General features: G+C 41.9%; 1 protein-coding gene across 1 annotated transcript in view; it reads right to left on the reverse strand.

The window, feature by feature from the left end:
* Positions 1 to 20,070, reverse strand: part of UMODL1 (uromodulin like 1) — a 77,383-nt gene that overhangs the window by 43,351 nt on the left and 13,962 nt on the right. The window contains exons 4-7 of the mRNA XM_074988861.1: positions 7,401 to 7,562; positions 6,512 to 6,627; positions 4,451 to 4,643; positions 3,093 to 3,233 (exon numbers count right to left, since the gene is read on the reverse strand). Of these exons, the coding sequence (XP_074844962.1) occupies positions 3,093 to 3,233; positions 4,451 to 4,643; positions 6,512 to 6,627; positions 7,401 to 7,562 (612 nt within the window). The remainder of the gene's footprint in view (positions 1 to 3,092; positions 3,234 to 4,450; positions 4,644 to 6,511; positions 6,628 to 7,400; positions 7,563 to 20,070) is intronic.

The following is a 20,070-nucleotide window of genomic DNA, read 5'->3' on the forward strand; positions in this document are numbered from 1 at the left end:
TACACTGTTTTGATCAATAGAGTGAAATTGCTCATTGCAGAATAAATGGCCAGAGTCTGCCATTTATAACAGTATCCTACTCCACAAGTAGTCCCACAGGAACCATGAACTATACATTTACATTTTGTTTTCTTTTTTTGCCTTCATGATTTGACTGAGCTATGTAAATACAGCTACATGCCCAATAAGACACTTGATTGAATGACACATAGGAATGCAGTCTCAGTGGCGAATATTACTCAGCTTGAATAAGGGTTGCAGAATTAAGACTCAATTACTCACACGATGCCTTTGGAATAATTATCATACGTATGGTATGCATACATGCAGTGCTTTTGTAGCCATATTGGTTCCAGGATAGTAGACAGAAAAGGTGGGTGAAGTAATATCTTTCATTCGACCAGCTTCTGTCAGTGAGGGAGATATGTTTTTGAGCTTACAAAAGAAGCTCTGTGTAAACTCAAAAAGTTGTCTCTAACCCCCATGGAATTCAGTCCACTAAAAGATATTACCACTTAATCTCCCTATATGGCTGTCTTTTTCATGTTTAATACTTGGCCCATCCAATGCACTTCCTTAGCCTAATGCTGAGATCCCTGCATGGATACAAAATTAGTATCTGCATCTCTATCTGCATTTGCAAAAGTGATCCGCAAATATCCACTTCCATGGATGCGAATACCTGCAGATATCAAGTGGATGTCTTCAAACTTGCAGGCCTCTAGATATAAAATTGGTATCTGTATCTGTGCCTACAATAATTAGCCACAGATATCTGTGGATTTTCAGGGCTCTACAGATGCTGGTTTTCAGGACAGAGTAAATCAGAGCAGAGTTTGGATCCTAGTTTTCCTGCAGAATGGAAGACTGTGGCATCAGTCAGTCACAATTTCAGTTATTTTTATACTGATTGAACTTATTAAAAAAGGGGGAATGAATGTTTTTTAAAAACCAAATAATGTTGGTGCCCATTTCAATGGAAAGGACTTGCTCCCAATCACTCAAGCCAGTGGCCCAGCAAACAGATATTTTTACAAGTCTTAGAGTCCAAATATATAGTGTCTGCAGCTCTAAAAGAACTGATTTAATTTCTGTCACTTTTCATTTAAATGCAAGTGGAGGATAAATATGAGGGTGAAAGTCATAACAGCTGACAGACTCAATGAACTAGACAAAAGGTCACCTCCTAAACTCTCCCCTCTGTATACAAAGAGAGTAGGAGATAGTTAATGGGACTGTGATACTGCTCAAGGGAAGGAATTAAACTGGGCAATAGTAAGGCTAATTTATTTGGGTTCATTTTTAAGATTATCTCTCAGATTGTGCTGCAGACATTGTGACTCCAACAGCCTTTGAGACAGAGAGGACTGAATTGGTGATGAACTTACAATCAAGAAATATGAATTAATATCCAAGGTTACTTATAGCATTCTGATCAGTAAATTTATCATATGCTGTTTTACTTACAAACTCAGCCATGAAGTCACTGAGAGTTATCATTGAGGAAGATGAGGAGAAGCTAGCAAAAATGGTGCAGGTATGAAACAAAGAAGGGAAGTGGTACAGACTGATTATGAACATCGATAAAACAAAACCAATGGTATTTGGAGATAAGAAAGTAGGAAAGAAGATCGGTGTCAATGGTATTGAACTAGAAAATATAGAGAAGTTCACACACCTGGGGAGCAACATAATGTATGATCTAGACTGTAAGAAGGAAATAGCGACTAGAAGAGCGAAAGCAAGAGTGAGTTTGAAGGCGATGGATAAGATCTGGAAAAGCAAAGCAATTAGCTTAAGAACAAAGCTGGGCGTCTTGAAAACGTGTGTATTCAGCAGCATGTTGTACAAATGTGAGACATGGGTGATAACGAAAGATTCGAAAAGAAGAATATTGGCATTCGAAAGGAGTTGTTATAGAAAGATTCTGAGAATAGGATGGATGCAGAAGGTCACCAGTGAGGAATTATATAGGAAGACACAGCCGAAAGAGAACCTGCTGAAGAAGGTTATAAAACGGAAGCTACAACTATTTAGGCATATTTGCAGAATGAACGATGAACGACAAATCAAGACCCTGGTATTCGGCATGAGGGATGGTTCGAATAGGAGAGGCAGACCCCACAAAGAATGGATAGATGATGTAGTAGATTGGTGTGGAGCTAGTCTACAGAAACTAAGCCACTCCACACTGGATAGGGAAAGATGGAAGGAAATAGCGAGAGAGGCATCAGACACCAAAGAGCGCTGGGCCCATGGTTATTGATGTTGATGTTGATGTTTTACTTATAGCAACAGAACAATTTTCTATTTCTATCTGGATTATACAGTGAACTTGGAGTAGAGTCTGTCATACTATGGAAGAAAGGGCATTGTTAAGCAATTAGACATTCCTAGCAAAACAAATCAAAATTAAACATTATCCACATTTTTAAAAGCTGATAAAACTAAATCAATGCAAGGTAAGTAATATAAATGGAAACAGAAACCACTAAACTTGCTAAGTTCCTGATCCTACAGACACTAACGAGAGTGGTCCCTTTGAAGTCAGTGGGATCTAAGCATATGTTTAAATACTTTTCTGAATTGTGCCCCAAGGAATAATTTCACCCACCACTGAATTGCAGCTATGTCTGACGTGGTACCTAGCAAGGTTAACATGGTACAACCGTTGAGGACCGTAACAATTACTGAATGCAGTTGAAATTGCAAATGGGCTTTAAGTATACAGAATGTATTTACACATATTTGCATTTCCCCAGTGGATATGTAATGGTAATGTATGACTGGATCAAAGAAGTTATCACAGGTTAATGCTAGAGACCTTACCAGATGGATCTGAGGGCTTTTTGGTAGTTAGCTAGGTATGGAAAAAGGTTTGGCATTCTGAAATAAAGTAAATGGTTTGTTTTCCTAAAACCATCAGCAGAAAACCAGTTAACAGGCAGCTCCTGTGCCATTTAGCATTCTTAACTGCCATCACAACGGGCAGAGAGCACAGTGGGCTCCAGAACTCCTTTGATGGCGCAAACCCCTTTAAAGCAGATCGGAACATTCCCCAGACTTCTGAAAATCAGGCCCATGCTTCCTACCTTTACATTCTTCGTGTAGCTGGTGAGAATTCCTGTCCACAGTTTCATTTTCAGAGATACAGTTAAAATAGCCTTCTAAATTTATGCAAATTTCTGATTTGGAACAGGCATTGAGTTCAGTGTGGGAACATTCATTTACATCTAAGGAGAGGAACACAGGGTTAGGGCAAAACTTACAAGTATCTTGACAGCAGCACAGGGTAAGGCCAGACTAGGAAAACAGTTATGGCAGACATCAGCGAGGTAGCCGTGTTAGTCTGTATCTTCAAGAACAACAAGAAGTCCCGTGGCACCTTATAGACTAACAGATATTTTGGAGCATAAGCTTTCATGGGCAAGACCCACTTCATGGTAACTCCTGGAGTTCCTCTGGATTTCCGCCAACTCAGCTGTGTTCAAAACCTGGCACGCAAGCAATTTCAAAGCACCTATCGTACAAAGAATGATTTGCTATTCTCAGAGCTAATGCCACAATGAAGCAATAGCATCTGTAAATTATGGAAAGAAGTTTAACTCAGAAAGTTGTTCATGGACCTACCAGTGTCAGTTTTATGCATTTTTAAAGGAAATGCCAAAAAAAGTCACACAAGAATGCTAGTTTCCCCCATGTTGTTCCTCTGTTCTGTCTCCACACTAAGACATTCCGTCCCACAACCACCCATTCTATGAAGTCCTTGCCATTCTGAACACTCCCAGCTTGTTGTCTTGAAAGAAAAATATGTATTTTATTGTTACCTCCACCAGGCCCCTGTATTTTGTCTACAGAGAGGACCACTTGGGACTGCAACATTACCACCTCCCTGAACTAGCTTTGATCCAATTACAGCTTTCCCAGAACATATTTTTAAGACATGATTTCAAAATGATCTTGACTTTCTTACTCTTCTAGGGCATCAGCCAAAACCGCTGAAGTGAATGGGACTCTTTCCTTGACTACAGAAGGAGCTGGGTTGTGTCTTGAGAGTGTTATCCTTCAAACCACGTTTTAATGCCAAGTAGTGTTTCATACTGCATTTTTGTAGCTTTAAAGCTTCTAATACTTAAATGGGAATGCTTTGGTAGCTAGACTAGATTTAGGTGATAGAGCTTAAGAAACTGGCCTAAATATAGGGGCTCATTAACTACAGCAATGTGTGCATGCCAATTATCTAGATAAATCACATTCTCCCTTGATCATCCAAGTTATCTGCAGTAACACTTACAACAAGTCTCCACAATACACAGTGGGTATCTTGGACACCCACATTTAAAAAGATTCAGTTTACTTTTCCCACAAAGTCAATCAAGAGACAGGAGGCTAAAATTCAGAGTGACTCTGAAAAGCTGCCCCAAGAGGCAGAACCATAATGTACAACAACCTTGCACATCTATGTTGATAACTTCGTACAAACGCTGCACGATGGCTTTCAACAGAGAAGAAACTTTTGTTAGCGGAACTGGCTGATGTAATCCAATCAGAACATGAGATGCTAATGTCCCAGCATACGTTGTGGCCTCAGAAGTCTGGATATGGTACACTGAGGATTGTAAGGGCCACAATGCACCAGTTATCTGAAAAAGAAGGATATAAATTATTTTATATCCTATTTAGCAATACAGCTAAAGACCAATGAGTTAGAGCCTATCCAGTGATTATCATATTAAAAATTAATACTGATCTGAACTGAACCAGCATGAATCCAGAATTCAAAAACAGGAAGAACAGCAGTATTTTGGTTTGAATTTGTGGAAGGTGAACATTCCTATTTCTCTTATTGCATAGGAAAGGATACAGTGTTATAGCAGCTAGACTAAAGAGGGAGATGAACTCTGTCAGGCTTAAAAGCTTTGCCCGGAACACATAAGAAAAGGAAGGTATGGTTGCCAGCAGTGGATCCTTTCTTAGGGTAGTACTTAAATAAGAAGAACCCCAATAGCAAACTACTTGTTACAGGCAGGGCTGGTGGCACTGCCTATTCTTAAGATGAGCCAATTAAGTCCCTCATAAGCAACTGAAAACAGTCTAAAAGTTTGCTAAAGTTCACCATTTGGGCAGAAATCTTCCCCACTGGATGACTGCCTCAGGCAAAGCCATTCCTTCCATAGGATGGTTTTGGGCAACCGCCCTGGGCATTGTGGGGCTCAGCTCTGTATGAGGTCATAGGAGCATGGGGCTAAGGAAGGCCTGGGGGATTATTCTGTGGGCCTGACACTGGCAGCAGGGGTTGTGCCTGCCCTCACACTCACTAGCAACAGTGGGATGTTGGCAATTCAGCCACAGCCTGCCTTGCTCCATGGGCTCTCAGCATTGCTAAGGGGAAGGGGGCTTGAAGGAAGGGATAGACTGAGAGCAGGAAGGGAGCAGAGCAGGGGCAGAGGTTTGGGGGAGGAGTTAAGTGGGGGCAGAATGAGGGTGCAGGAGCAGGAAAAGGCAAGGTGGGGCAGGGCCTGGGGCGGAGCAGAGGGAGAGGTCCCAGGCTCTGCACTCCTCTTGGGATGGTCCTGGCCTCAGGCTGATTTTATTAAAATGTTCCTGCCACAATGGTTCAGTGATTTCCATAAGTGAAACTAGAGGAAAATATGTAGTTTGGCAATGTTAGGAACACTTTGGCATCGTTTTTTTTTTAAGAAGGAATGATTTTTGTGTCAGGAAGGCCTTTTGTTCCTCTTGTGAGTATCCACCCAAGTTTGAAAAGTTATAAGCCACTGAAAAATCTGTTTGCACATGCTAGCCAATTTCGGCTAAGACCTTAGCAGATAAACCCTCTAAAGAGTCCATATGCATTGGGCATGCTCCAGTCTTTCACAACTCAGACTGCATATGTGCCATCCTAACAAAGCATCTGAGCTTGTTCAGAAGTTCATTGGGACTTACCCTGTAACAGCATGGGAGTTAAATAATCAACATTTGGGGGATTCAGAAGCCGACCTATATTTAGGTCCCGGTTTCACAGCTGGCACTCGTGCCTAAAATGAGTCAAACCAAAACCCTACATCTGAAAGCACTCAACTTTGAGTTCCTTAAATCCAGGTCTAAAGTGGGTCTCTGGTCTGAAATGGGGCTTGGAGGCAGAACAGATGTCATTGGTGTAAAAAGAAAATTAGATCTTGTGGCATAAGAACTTTAATTTCTCTTTCAGTGTTCCAAGAAATGTCAAAGAAAGCTACGGAATTGCTGTTACTTGACACAAAAGTAAGACTGACATTCACCTATCAAGAATTATATTAAATTAAATGTAATGATATTAAATTAAATTACATTACATTACATTAAATCTTTCCTGCTATGATGCAGGGAATGGTTGACTAATAAGGTCCTGCCCAACAACACAAACCCTTCCAGCCCAGTTTAATTTGGCTGTGTTGTACTGAGTATCAATGTCAATGCAATCAGAAAAACAAGAACGTAAGAGCTTTTAATTCTTTGTATCTATACGTACCATGGACTGCAAAAGGCGTGAATGATTCAGAAGTCTTGGATCCACTCTTCTTAATTCATTAATATCCATTTTCACAAGAACTGTCGCATTATACCAATATTTTTTCAGGTTTCTCTCTGAAATTCAGCAAATTAAATTACATATGCATCTGACCCAGAAAAATTTGGAGTCAATAGAAGGGCTCCTATTGATGGCAATGGGCTTCGACTCAGTTTCCGCAACTGTCCCATGTACAGAAATTATATATCAAGGTACAGATTGCACCTCTTAAAACTGGCTCTCTCTGGTCTGGTGACAGCTGTGGTCTGGCTGGAACACAGATGCTCCCTAACCAGAGACCTGGGAGCCTAAGAGTGGGAGGACCAGCCAGGGCAGGGACAACAGCCTCAGCAACCCAGCTTGGGACAGCAGAGTATGGAGGGTGGAGCCCCATGGCAGCTCCAGCAGGTGCAGGGCCAGAGCTGGAGCCCTACAGAAGTCCTGAGGCAACAGCAGGGGAATGGAGCCGAAGCTACAGCCCTGCGGGAGCACAGGACCTAGGCTGCAGCAGCCCCCACAAAGTGTGGGGCCAGAGTTTGGGGAGGCGGTGACAGGAGACCTCCCCTGGTCCGGCAAAGTCTTTTGCTCAGCACCAGTCAGATGCAACCAGTATTTGTCACATGACAGAATTAGTACAGGAGAAGAATTAGAACAAGAAGGTTCCATCAAAGCTGCAATGCCTGTTATCAGGGGCTCACAGATTCAGTATTGAAACCAAACACCCTTGAATTGCATTTCCATCAATTCAAGGGTGATTGGTATAATGTTATGAAGATACACAGTAACAGTTCAGCTGAAAAAATAAGGCTTATTTCTTTTGGAGGCAGTTTAGAATTTGTCAGTAACATACCCTCTGGCATAGGATCCATACAGCCTGTTCCTTTTGATGAATTACAGCATTTTTTAAGTCCTGGACAGTCGGTGTCAAATGTGCATGAATAGTTCAATGATTCCATTTCCTCCTCTGGACAAACACCAGGTCGTGAGGCAAATTCATTGGATCTGTTCAATGCTGTATAATGAAAACATTTAATGGCAAAACTCATGTGATATTTGGTTTTTTAACATTGTGATATGCAATCTAAGGAATATATGTCTCCCTAGTCCTAGGTGAAGGTCTCTTCTTGGGGTGGTCGGGAGCAGTGGGAAGGAGGGTGGGAACAGCAACTTAAAAAGGAAGCATTCTATAAAATATTGATAACATCATTAACATTTTCTGATTTTGTGACTTTTTCCACAACATTTGTGTCAAAATTTTGAGTAAATACAAAAGGCAGTTTACAAAAATAGATTTTTGTATAAAAGGTGGAAAATGGAACATTTCCAGCAAAACAGAAATAACTTGGAAATTCTCATGAAGTAATTTTCCTGTTTTTTTACTATGCCAAATAGATTGAAACATAAGGGTTAATAAAAAGCAGAAAGGTGAGACATTCTGGGTTTTACGCTGCCAATTCTTTCAGTTTTTTAAGTTATTCCACAGAGATGGAAATGTGTATTTTCATGGGGATAAATTCTGCTCTCAGTTACACCTTTGCCATACAACTGAAAGTTACAGGGTTACAAAGGACAGAAGAATTCAGCCTGATTTCTACCCTGAGCGTGTCCATTTCATTTCCGGGAGTTACATGAGAGTGTTATACTAACACGGACCTTCCCAAGAAGAGGTTGAATAAGGAACAATATCGTCACTTCCAAAGTAAAATACAAAGCATTTTCCTGGCTTCATGCCAATAGCTGGTTTGAATCTGAGGAAAACTGAATATATTTTCTATGATTTAACATCAGGCTCCTCTCAACCTCTCCTTCATACATTCTGTCAGACATAGGCCCAGCTTTTGCTCGTCACATGGAAGGTTGATGGCTGACATGCAATTTTAGGTATACGAGTCATATACCTAAAATCTACTTTTCAGCTGTCGACTTACATGCCTGTCTTCATGGCAGAAGGTTGACAGGAGCACTCTTCCCAGATGTCCCATCATCTCAGGCATTGGCACTCTCGCTATAGGATTGTCTGGATATGTGGACTCTCTACACAGAGCCTACGCCATCAGCACTCACAGCTTTCTTTGAGACACCACCGACTTCCTTAGGAAACTACAATTCTTTGGTGACCTTCATGAAAACACCGTCCTGGCCACCGTGCATGTAGAGGTCCTTTACACCAATATCCCACATGAAGATGGACTTCAAACTGTTAGGAACACTATTCCTGATGAGACCGAGGCACTTTGTCTTCACCCACAACTATTTCAGATTTGAAGACAATTTATACCTACAAATCAGTGGCTCTGGTATGGGCACCTGCATGGCCCCACCGTATGCCAACATTTTTATGGCTGACCTGGAACAACGCTTCCTCAGCTCCTGTCCCCTAGCGCCCCTCCTCTACCTGCACTAGACTGATGACATCTTCATCATCTGGACCCATGGGAAAGAGGGCCTAGAAGAGTTCCACCATGATTTCAACAGTTTCCACCCCTCCATCAACCTCAGCCTGGACCAGTCCAGACAAGAGATCCACTTCCTGAACACGACTGTGCAACTAAATGATGGTCACATAAACACCACCCTATACCGGAAACCCACCAACCATTATGCTCACCTACCTCCCTCCAGCTTCCATCCAGGGCACACCACTTGATCCATTGTATACCACCAAGCACTAAGGTACAACCGCATTTGCTCCAATCCCTCAGACACCAACACCTACAAGACCTTTACCAAGCTTTCCTAAAACTACAATACCCACCTAAGGAAGTGAAAATACAGATTGACAGAGCCAGATGTGTACCCAGAAGCCACCCACAGGCCCAACAAGAAAAACAAAAGAACGCCAATGGCCATCACATACAGCCCCCAGCTAAAACCTCTCCAGCTCATCGTCAGTGATCTACAACCCATCTGGACAACAACCCTTCACTCTCACAGAGCTTGGGATGCCAGCCAGTCCTTGCCTATAGACAGTCTGCCAACCTGAAACAAATTCTCAACAACAACTATAGACCACACCACAGTAACTCTAAACCTGTATCCAATCCTTGCAACAAACCTCAGTGCCAACTCTGCTCACATACCTACACCAGCAACATCATCACAGGACTTAACCACACCAGCCACACCATCAGGGGCTCTTTCACCTGCACATCTACTAATATAATATATGCCATCATGTGCCAGCAATGCCCCACTGCAATATACATTGGCCAAACTGGACAGTCTCTGGACACAAATCAGATATCAGGAATGGAAACATACAAAAAAAACAAAACAAAAAAAACCTGTACAACACTTCAATCTCCCTGGACACTCAGTAACAGATTTAAAAATAGCCAGCCTGCATTAAAAAATCTTCAAAAACAGACTCCAAAGAGAAATTTCTGAGCTGCAATTGATTTGCAAATTTGATACTATCAACCAAGGATTGAACAGAGACTGGGAGCGGCTGGCCAATTACAAAAGCATTTCTCCTCTCTTGATGTTCACACCTCCGCATTAGCTACTGATAATGGGCCACATCCCCCCGACTGAACTGACCCGGTTTCTCTTCTCTTGATGTTCACAACTCTACATGAGCTGCTGATAATGGGACACATCCTCCATGACTGAACTGACCTTATCAACTCCGGCCCTCCACTTGACTGGCACTCCCTCCTTTTCATAAGCCTATAAATTTAGCCCCTCCTCTGGAACCCCCCAACTCATGCATGTGATGAAGTGGGTCTTTGCCCACGAAAGCCTGTGCTCCAAAATATCTGTTAGTCTATAAGGTGCCACAGGCCTTCTTGTTGTTTTATAGCTACACTAGTGAACTTACAGCTGTACCCCTTTAGTTGTGCGACTGTATCACTCAGGTAGCTGATGGGAGAGAGCTCTCCTGGTGACATAATAAAACCAGCTCAACAAGAGGCAGTAGCTCTCCGCTGACATAGTGCTGTGCATGCTATCACTTCTGCTGGCAAAAGTCAAGTTGCTTTCACATCTCTGAGTGCCGTAAGTGGTAGAGTACACGCGGCCTTAGACTTCAAACTGGACATTTATACCCTCTGTGATCCCCACAGTCCAAGTAACGGGCCTGAAAATTATTTGTCTGTGTAGTTTTGATGAGTTGAGCCCATGATAATTTTGATGTGTCATTCCCATACTTTTTTACTGCCTCGTCTATTTGGATGATAAGCTGTCTGAAGCAAGTAGTGACTGTCTCTTGTGATGCATTTTTACAGAGCGAAGCACAGTAGGTCCCCAGTCATAGCTGGGGATTGGTCCCTGGCCAGCCATCCCCCGGCACGTCCCCTGGGACAGAGGTAGTATCCCAGCATTGTGTGTCTTTCCATTCTTTCATATCCTTTGTAAACTTTACCAAGTCTTTCTTGTGGCTAACACCATGCCCCACCTGGAGCTTAATAAAGGAAACAATCCAAAAACAGTTTTCCAAACAAGAAAACCAACAACAAGAAATCAAAATAACTCCCTCCACCACAATCCAAAAGTTCATAGTCTATCTAGCTCTTCTACCCACACATTCAGCTCTTCCCATATTTCACTCTGCTTCTTTGCCAATCCACCACTCACAGCCTTTCCTAAAGGAATTCTACCTTCTACCTCTGGTTTCCTTCTCCTGTCAATATCTCCCCTGTTCTGAAGACAGCATATTACACTGTTCTCATTCTGAGAGCTCCTCTGGATTTGCTAAGAGGTAGGGGACCTACAGCTCTGCCCCATCCGACACTAAAGATTTCCTGAGTCCGCACTCTTAAAGAAACAGTGCCCTGCATTTTCCCCCGGCCAACTATTATACTTCCTCATTTCAGGCTGGGGCCATTCCCTGTACCTTTGCTCACTCCTGTGCCCCAGGAACATGGTCGTCAGGCCCCCTCTTAGCCTAATGGACCAATACACCTCATTACAGAGATCTACTTGCTACATGTGACAGTAATACAAACAACAAGCTTCCCAGTTCTGCAAACTACCACAAGCATGTGTTTACTGATCTTTTCGGAGCTTGGATTCAGACTTATAAATCAATCAAATCCTGAAAACAAGGCTTATTTTAAACAGTTTGAGGTTTAATATAGCTATTTCACACAGTTCCTTTTTTAGCATGTGAAAATGCAGCACAAACCATTAGTGAGTCATGTGCAAATGATGGGAAAGCTATTGAGTTCTGGCTGAAAGCCAGACTGTTCATTAATGTAGAATCCAGAGGTCACAATTTTTACATCAGCAGAGAAATAAAGATGGACTCACATTGCATTTCTGTCTAATCATAAAAGACACACTTTAAAATCAATTTATTCTCTCTGCTGAAAGTATCGGGGAACGGTCACCCAGAACTAAGCCATCTGCAAAAACATCACAGTATCTGGGAGCAAACTATTGAACTCCTGTCAGTAGAATTACATATAGTCTTTTCTTCTTCAATAGGTTCACATAAATCATAAAGGAGAAATGTTGTTTCCATTGCTTAGCAACCAAAACTTAGTTACACACTTATTACACACAATAACCACAATTTCTAGTTAGGCAGAAGAATCCTCTGGGATAGAGATACTAAGGGACATGATTAGCTCAGTGTTAACCTCTTGCTGTCTCTCTACTTGATCAGGATTCGCAGTACAGAGTTTTCTCCAAAATTTCCCTTCCCTCAAACTATCCTCCTGCAATGGCTTGAGATTGTGGCATACCATAAGATCAAGGTACTACCACTGTTATAAATGTGGGCTAGCGGAAACAGATTATTATAGGCAGGGTGGGTGCCACTGTCTATTATTAAAGTTGCCAACACTTTCCATTACAGGACCCTGTGTTTTCAGTTGCTCAGGCTCTGTCATACCTTAACCATTTGGGATGAAATTTGCATACCAGGTCTCTGCCTCAGACTGATTTTTTTTTCAGGCAGTGATTTTAGTCAAAACAGTTCAGTAACTTCTGAGAACATGATTAGGGAAAAATACATTGTTTTGCCCATATTAAAAAATTCTAGCAGTATTTTCTTTGGCTATGTCTATGCTACACAGCTTTGAGTGGCATGGCTGTGTCGACACAGCCATGTGACTAAAAAATTAGGCAGTGTAAACAATTTGGCTATGTCTACACTGGAAAGTGTTGTTAACAAAACCCAGGGAGCGTCCAGATTCCCAAGGTGTTCTGTCAACAGTAAATTGACAGAATGCAGCACTTTTGTCTACAGTCTTATCCTGCTCCCCACAAGGCATAACGCCTCTGTCAACAGAGATCTGTTGACAGAAAGCTGGTCTGAATGTTCCAAGGGGGCCCTCTGTCAATAGACAGGGCTTCCAGTACACCAGGCAGCCCCGTCTGCTGTCCTTCCAGTTGGCTGTTTTCATGAGAGAGCAGCCAGGCAGTCCAGCTGGTCTCTGTCGACAGAGTGTATCATGATCCGCTTGGCAGTTTGGCCACACTCTGTCAACAGAAGTTATTTTCCAACAAAAACGCCTGTTGACAAATCGCGGTAATCTAGACATAGCCTGTAGGAGCGGCAGTTTGCTTTGTCATCCAAAGAGTACTCCTGCTGACAAAGCACAATTTACACTAGAGAAGGAGAATCCAGGGTTTATATAGTGTGGGAGGGGAAGAGGAAGGAGGGAAGAAAAGAGGGGGAGTGGTCACCTGTCATTAATAGGACCAGTGGAAGAAGTAAATTAAGTTAAGTGGGATGTGTGCCATTCCTGTGAACATCAGTGGCGGGGTAATTACCCTTGTAATGTGTGGAATGATCAAGGCTGAGACTGATGGTAGGGTGCAAATTGTTGAAATCCTTCTACAAAAGAATTTTACCACAAGATTACAGAGGGAGACATCTGAATTGGAATTAATATGCAAATTTGACCTCCATCTTAACAGCGATCTCAATTATCTTGCACATTACAAGTGTAATTTCCTCACCTTTGATATTCACATGGTAACAGAGAGGTAGCCGTGTTAGTCTGTATTCTAACAAAACAAACCTGCAGTCATGTAGCACTTTAAAGACTAACAAAATAATTTATTAGGTGATGAGCTTTCATGGGACAGACTCACTTCTTCAGATCAATAGCATTTCCAGTACAGACTGGCAGTTATATAGCACAGAGGTCCAAAAAATGAAATAAAAACTGACAGATCAGGTACATGGAACTGAAGGGGCAGGTAAGGGGGGAGATATTAATTGTCTTGCCTGAGATCATTACAAATATCAAAGGAAGGGAAACAGTCACTGTAATGTGTGAGATAATTCCAATCTCTATTGAGACCAAGAGATAATGTATCAAATTTGAGTATGAACTCCAGTTCACACATCTCCCTTTGTAATCTGCTGTTAAAGTCTCTTTGTGGTAGGATGCATATTCTCAGGTCTTTAATAGAATGGCCCACTCCCTTGAAATGCTCACGGGTAGGTCTATGTGTATTAAGATTCCTAATATCTGCTCTGTGTCCATTCAATCTTTGGCAAAGTGTTTGCCCAGTTTGTCCAATGTACATAGTAGAGGGGCATTGCTGGCACATGATGGCATATATAACATTGGTTGAAGTACAGAAGGATGAGCCCCTGATCTTGTAATTAATGTGGTTAGGTCCAGTGATGGTACCTCCAGAATAAATAAGTGGACAAAGTTGGCAACGGGATTGATTGCAAGGAAAAGTTCCAGTATTAGTATGGTATGTGGTATGGTATGTGGTTGCTAGTGAGAGTTTTCATTAGGTTAGAAGGTTTTCTGTAGGAGTAAACAAGCCTGTCACCTAGGACCTTCCGTAGTGTAGCATCACGTTCTAACATAGATTGTAGTTTTTTTGATGATGCACTGCAGGGGTTTGAGGTGGGGGCTAGAGGTAATGACAAGTGATGTTCTGTTATTGACTTCCTTGGGCCTATCTTGAAGTAGACACTTTCTGGGTATTTGTCTGGCCCTGTCAATTTGTTTTTTTTTACTTCTCCTGGTGGGTAATTAAGCATCATGAATGCTTGGATAGATATCTTGATGTTTTTGGTCTCTGTCAGTAGGATAGGAGCGGACTTGCCATAGGCAAGTCTCTGTCAGTAGGATAATAAGAGCTTGACTATAAACAATGGACCATGTGGTGTGTGCTGGATGGAAGCTGGAGGCATGTAAGTAAGTGTAGCAGTCAGTGGGTTTCCAGTAGAAAGTGGTATTGATCTGGCCACCAGTGATTTGTACCGTGGTGTCCAGGAAATGCATCTCTCTTGTGGAATGGTCAAGGCTGAGATTGATGGTGGGGTGCAGGTTGTTAAAGTCCCTGTGGAATTCTTCAGTCTTTTTACCATAGGTCCAAATGATAAAAAAGGCATCAATGTAGCATAAGCAAAGGAGGAGTAACAGGGGACAAGAGCTAAGGAATCATTGTTCTAAGGCAGCCATAAAAATGTTAGCATACTGTGAGGCCATGCGAGTGCCCATAGCAGTGCCGCTAATCTGGAGGTATAGGTTGTCCTTAAATTGGAAATAATTGTGGGTGAGAACAATGTTACATAGCTCAGGCACCAGATTTGCCATGGTAACATCACGGATGCTTGTAGTCCATGCTTGATTGCTTGTAGTCCATTTTCATATGGAAGACTGGTGTAGAGACCTCTACAGCTATGGTGGCAAGGATGGTGTTGTCAGGAAGGTTTCCAAATATTTTGTAATTTCCTCAGAAAGTCAGTGGTATCTCGGAGATAGCTAGGAGTGCTGGTGGTGTAGGGTTTGAGGAGGGAGTTTGCATAGCTTCATAGTATGGTAATAAGGGTGCCACTACCTGAAATGATAGAGCATCTGGGATTTCCAGGTTTATGGATTTTAGGAAGCAAATAGAATAATCTGGGCTGGGGCTCAGATGGTGTGTCTGTGTGAATTAAGGCTCAAATAGAGGCAGTCTTTAAAGTGTTACTTGACTGCTGATTTGTTTTGCTATTCACAGGAATCGCACATATCCCACTTAACTTACTTTACTTCTCCCACTGGTCCTGTTATTGACAGGTGACCCCTTCCCCTTTTCATTTTCTTCCCTCCTTCCTCCCTTACCCCCAGGTAAACCCTGGATTCATATTATCTACCCTCGTCTGAAAATCTGAAGAAGTGGGTCTTACCCATGAAAGCTCATTACCTAATAAATAAAATTGTTAGTCTTTAAGGTGCTCCAGGACTGTTTTTTGTGAAACTACAGACTAAAGCACCTACCCCTCTGAGACTTTTTACACTAGTACATGCTGAGCAAAGCTTTTGTCCTTGGGGGGAGCATGTGAGAGGGAGATTTAAGCACCCGTGAGTGGCAAAAGCTTTGTCACTCAATTGCCAGTATAGACAAAGCCTTGAGAAGAACTAGCACTTCCATACTATGCGGCAGGGACTTGGCATTTGGCACCAGGCCTTTGTGTCGGTGACGTGCCTTTTGATGTTCCTGGGAAAAACCTCAAAGCTGGCTATAATGAGCCCCTGAAGGAAATGCACTTGTTCAGTAGAGACTTACAGAGACTCACAACTCGTGTTTTTGAAAAGTCTATTAGCACAGTCAGCACAGGGCTGCCAGGGACTTTCCTTGAAATTGCTACTCTGGGCTGCTAAGGAGCATGCCAGGTCAGCCTTCCTCCTCTAGCTACTGCTTCCAGTGACACCCCACCTCAACCTTCCAAGTATAGAGGAGAAAGCTGCCTCGTGTCAAGTCAGAGAGACAAAGGCCAGACCAGTGTGGAGGGAGATTAGGATAAGGAGCCCTGGGGCAAACTTAGGACTCAAGTTTGGGGGGTGTGGGAAGCGACATGGGGCCTGGGGATGGAGAATGATTCTGGCTGAGTGTGAAGATTGGGACTGGGAACCAGGGAGGTGCTATCCCTCTGAGACTGTTTACACTACTACATGTGGAGAAATCTGAAAAGTCAGAAAGATTGTCTGGGCAATCTCAATGCAGTCCCTTTACATGTATTTATCTACAGTATTATGAACAGTAACAGACAGGTAGCCGTGTTATTCTGTATCTTCGCAAAACAAACCAGAAGTCTGGTAGCATTCTAGAGACTAACAAAATGATTAATTAGTTGATGAGCTTTCGTGGGACAGACCCACTTCTTCAGATCTGGAGACAAACTATTTCCAGTACAGCGCTATCTCCAGATCTGAAGAAGTGGGTCTGTCCCACGAAAGCTCATCACCTAATAAATCATTTTGTTAGTCTTTAAAGTGCCACATGACTGCTTTTTTATCTATTATAACACAGTCTTTAATTACAAGATCAGATACCATTCTTCCACAGGACCCCTGTCTGAGTCAGTGTGCAGAGTGGCAGTGCTCAGTTCTGAGCAGCTGCTCAGTATTTTATTCTAATTGCTCAGTATGTGGCTTATTTACTGCACACTATTTACACTGTTCTCTGAAGACAGAACTATTGATTTCCTGAGGGCGTTTTATGTGGCTTTATTGCTATAGCAAGAGTGCATCACAATTATGAATTCATTTCCTCTCAGGACACCCATGTGTGGGTGGGAGGGGGATATTAATAACTCCATTTTACAAATGGGGAACTTAAGTCACAAAGCGATTAAGGTCAAAATTATCCACTACTTTTGGGTGCTCAATCTGACATGCCTGGAGCCTGCTTTTTGAGAAACTGTAGCATTTTTCAGCACTTCTTATGTTGGAAGCCCAGCTTTCATTGACAACAGTTGAAGCTGTGAGTACTCAACTCTTCCATAAATCAGACTCTGGGGTCTTGGGTCAAGCATGCAAAAAGTAAGGAACACGCTATCAGTGACCTCCTTTGAAAATTCTGGCTTAAGAGACTTGCTCAGCATCTCACAGGAAAGCACCGAATACAGTTCTTTAAGGCAACATTCACCTGCTTCTACCATGAAACTATCTTTTTTTCTTCCTGCTGTTCCCAGCCTCATTCACACATTCCAACTTCTATCTACCATGCATTTGAAAGACAAGAAGCAGTCCTGTGGCACCTTATAGACAAACAGATATTTTGGAGCATAAGCTTTCATGGGCAAAGACCCACTTCATTGGACTTTGAAGTGCCTTTACTCCCCAACGTTCTGGGGAGTAAAGACACTTTGAAGTAGCGTGGGCACGTCAAAGTTTGACACCTCAAAGTTGCCATGGGGGACAGTTAGCTAAATGAAGTGCTGTGTATTCACCACAGCACTTCATTAGTAATCTCCTGTCAGCCTGATTAACATGCCCCCTTCGAAGCTGGGGCAAGTGTAGACCCAGCCTCAGTGACCACAGAAGTAAAGATGGCACTGTAATTCATACACACGTGGGAACCAAACATTGGGTGCACATACCACTTTAATTGTGGCATTTCCTAACTTTTGAGTGCTTGACCGTGCAACTCTATTAATGCTCTTTTAACATATTTTATGGGTGTAGAACAGTCACAAGGGTGCAGCTGACTCTGCTGAAGGCTCTGTTGAAGAAAACATTCCAGTTGTGTATTCCTAACATCACTCTGCACCCAAATGTTAAACATAGAAACAGAGAATTCCACTAAGCCTGTCTTCCCAGGCAAAGAGATATGATTGCTTCTAAAAAATAAAAGATGGGAAAAAGGCCAGGACTAGGTTGCACTCCAAGGCTAAGCACACAGAGAAAAAAAGACACGATGAATAACATCAGGGTAAAAAAACAATAGTGCAAAGGCATGCCCTGCCATAATTCCAGCAGTTCCCAATCTGCTCCTTTCATCATTTATTTAAGTCTGTCTAGACAGTGCATTACCAGTCACAGAATTTATGAGTAATGCTCTGAAAAGCAATGCAAGGTGCCTGAGTAATCTAATGCCAGAAATCATCTAGAAACTATGCAAATTGGCTAGATGTTTAAATTCTCCCACAATAACTTTTAAAAGAGTAGTCAAAATTATAACGTGTCATGTGCAAACGTTTGCAGAACATATATGTACAAATTAATGGCATTGTGCTAATTAAAGTGTGGTTTGAGAATTGTATAGCTAAACATTACAGTCAATTTCCATATTTCTCAGTATTGGTTTTGGTTTATTTAAATTATGTTTATCTTGGCAGATGTTGTTTACAACAACACCACTCCATCTTAACTGTTAGTTAAAGGAGCTTTTTGTTTTAAAAATGAGCATTGGTTACATGGGACAACATTTTTCAAGAGAAGCAATTTTGGATGATTACATTTTAAAATGTCCACCTCAGGCTCTTGATTTTTTGAAGTGTTGAGCAAAGCGAAACATCCAAAAATCACTCATCACTTTTAAAATTCTTGGCAAAAATTTATTTTTGTTGTTTGATATGTATGTGTATTAAACAAACCATGTTTAACTGCTATGCACCTTTGTCATCACATGGTTAATTTTTTTACACTGTAGAAGCAGATCCTGAAGAAGGGATGAGATCTCCAGGAGTTTTCCACCAACCTGAAGCTACTGCCTGGAAATTTTGTATAATCAACCGTAGTTTTCCACCACCCTGAAGATACTGTCTGGAAATTTTACAGCCTGTGGCTGGTTCTGCATTGATTTACACCTTGCGTAAACCCCTGAAAGCATGAAGGAGTAAGCCAAGGCAGAATTTGTGTCTCACTATGCTTTTCTTTGCTTTAATCTTAGATTATTTGGAGAAAAGATGGGTTAACACACTGATCACTTATGTTCCAGTCATTTCAACTGAAATCTTGTATTGCCAAACAATGATTTAAGCAATAAATAAACAACAACTTGCATTAACTGTTTGCAAATTACAGGTGATGATGTTATGAGGTGGATTTTCAAATGCAAGTGACTTAGAGCACGCAAGCTAGTGTACACAACAAAGTTGTACCAGTGTAACCTGAATCATTGTTTAAGCCATTCCAGTTAAACCACTGCAAAATGCTATATGCACATGGTTCATTATGAAAGTGGCTTATTTCAGTTTACAAAAAAACCCAAAACAAACAGACAAACAAAACACATGCCACACAAGCAGCCCTGTATCACCTTAAGGACAAACAATTTTATGTATTAGGTAATGAGCTTTTGTGGATAAGACCCACAAATTGAAATAAGTGATTTTTATACCAAAATTAGTGCCTATGCAAACTTTTGCATTTGTTTAACTATACAGGAAAGTCACACCTTAGTGTACACCAGGTCCTTCTTGTGTCTTCAAAATCTCACTGAATGTCAAAGGTACTTGTTCTCTCACGGCGGTATGTCTACATTGCAGTTAGGACTATGCTCCTAGATCAGCTAGGCAAATGCACTCTTTTTCTTTCATCTAGCATGTTAAAAATAGCAATGTGTATGCCATGGCATTGGCATCAGCTTGGGCTAGCCACCTGAGTAAAAGCCCTCCCAGACACCTGGGTCCATACTCAGGTAGCTAGTCCATGCTGCAAAATCTGCACTGCTATTTTTAGCACATGTGCTCAAGCCTTGCTACTTTACATCAGCCTGCTCAAGCTGGGCAGCTGCAATAAAGTCATACCTTTAAGTACTTTTGAAAATCCCAGCCGGTGTAAATGTACCTGTAACCTTCGGGAGCTTTTTAAAAGGGAATTTACTGTTGA

Source organism: Carettochelys insculpta, chromosome 1 (assembly GCF_033958435.1).
Source record: "Carettochelys insculpta isolate YL-2023 chromosome 1, ASM3395843v1, whole genome shotgun sequence".
Lineage (NCBI taxonomy): Eukaryota > Metazoa > Chordata > Testudines > Carettochelyidae > Carettochelys > Carettochelys insculpta.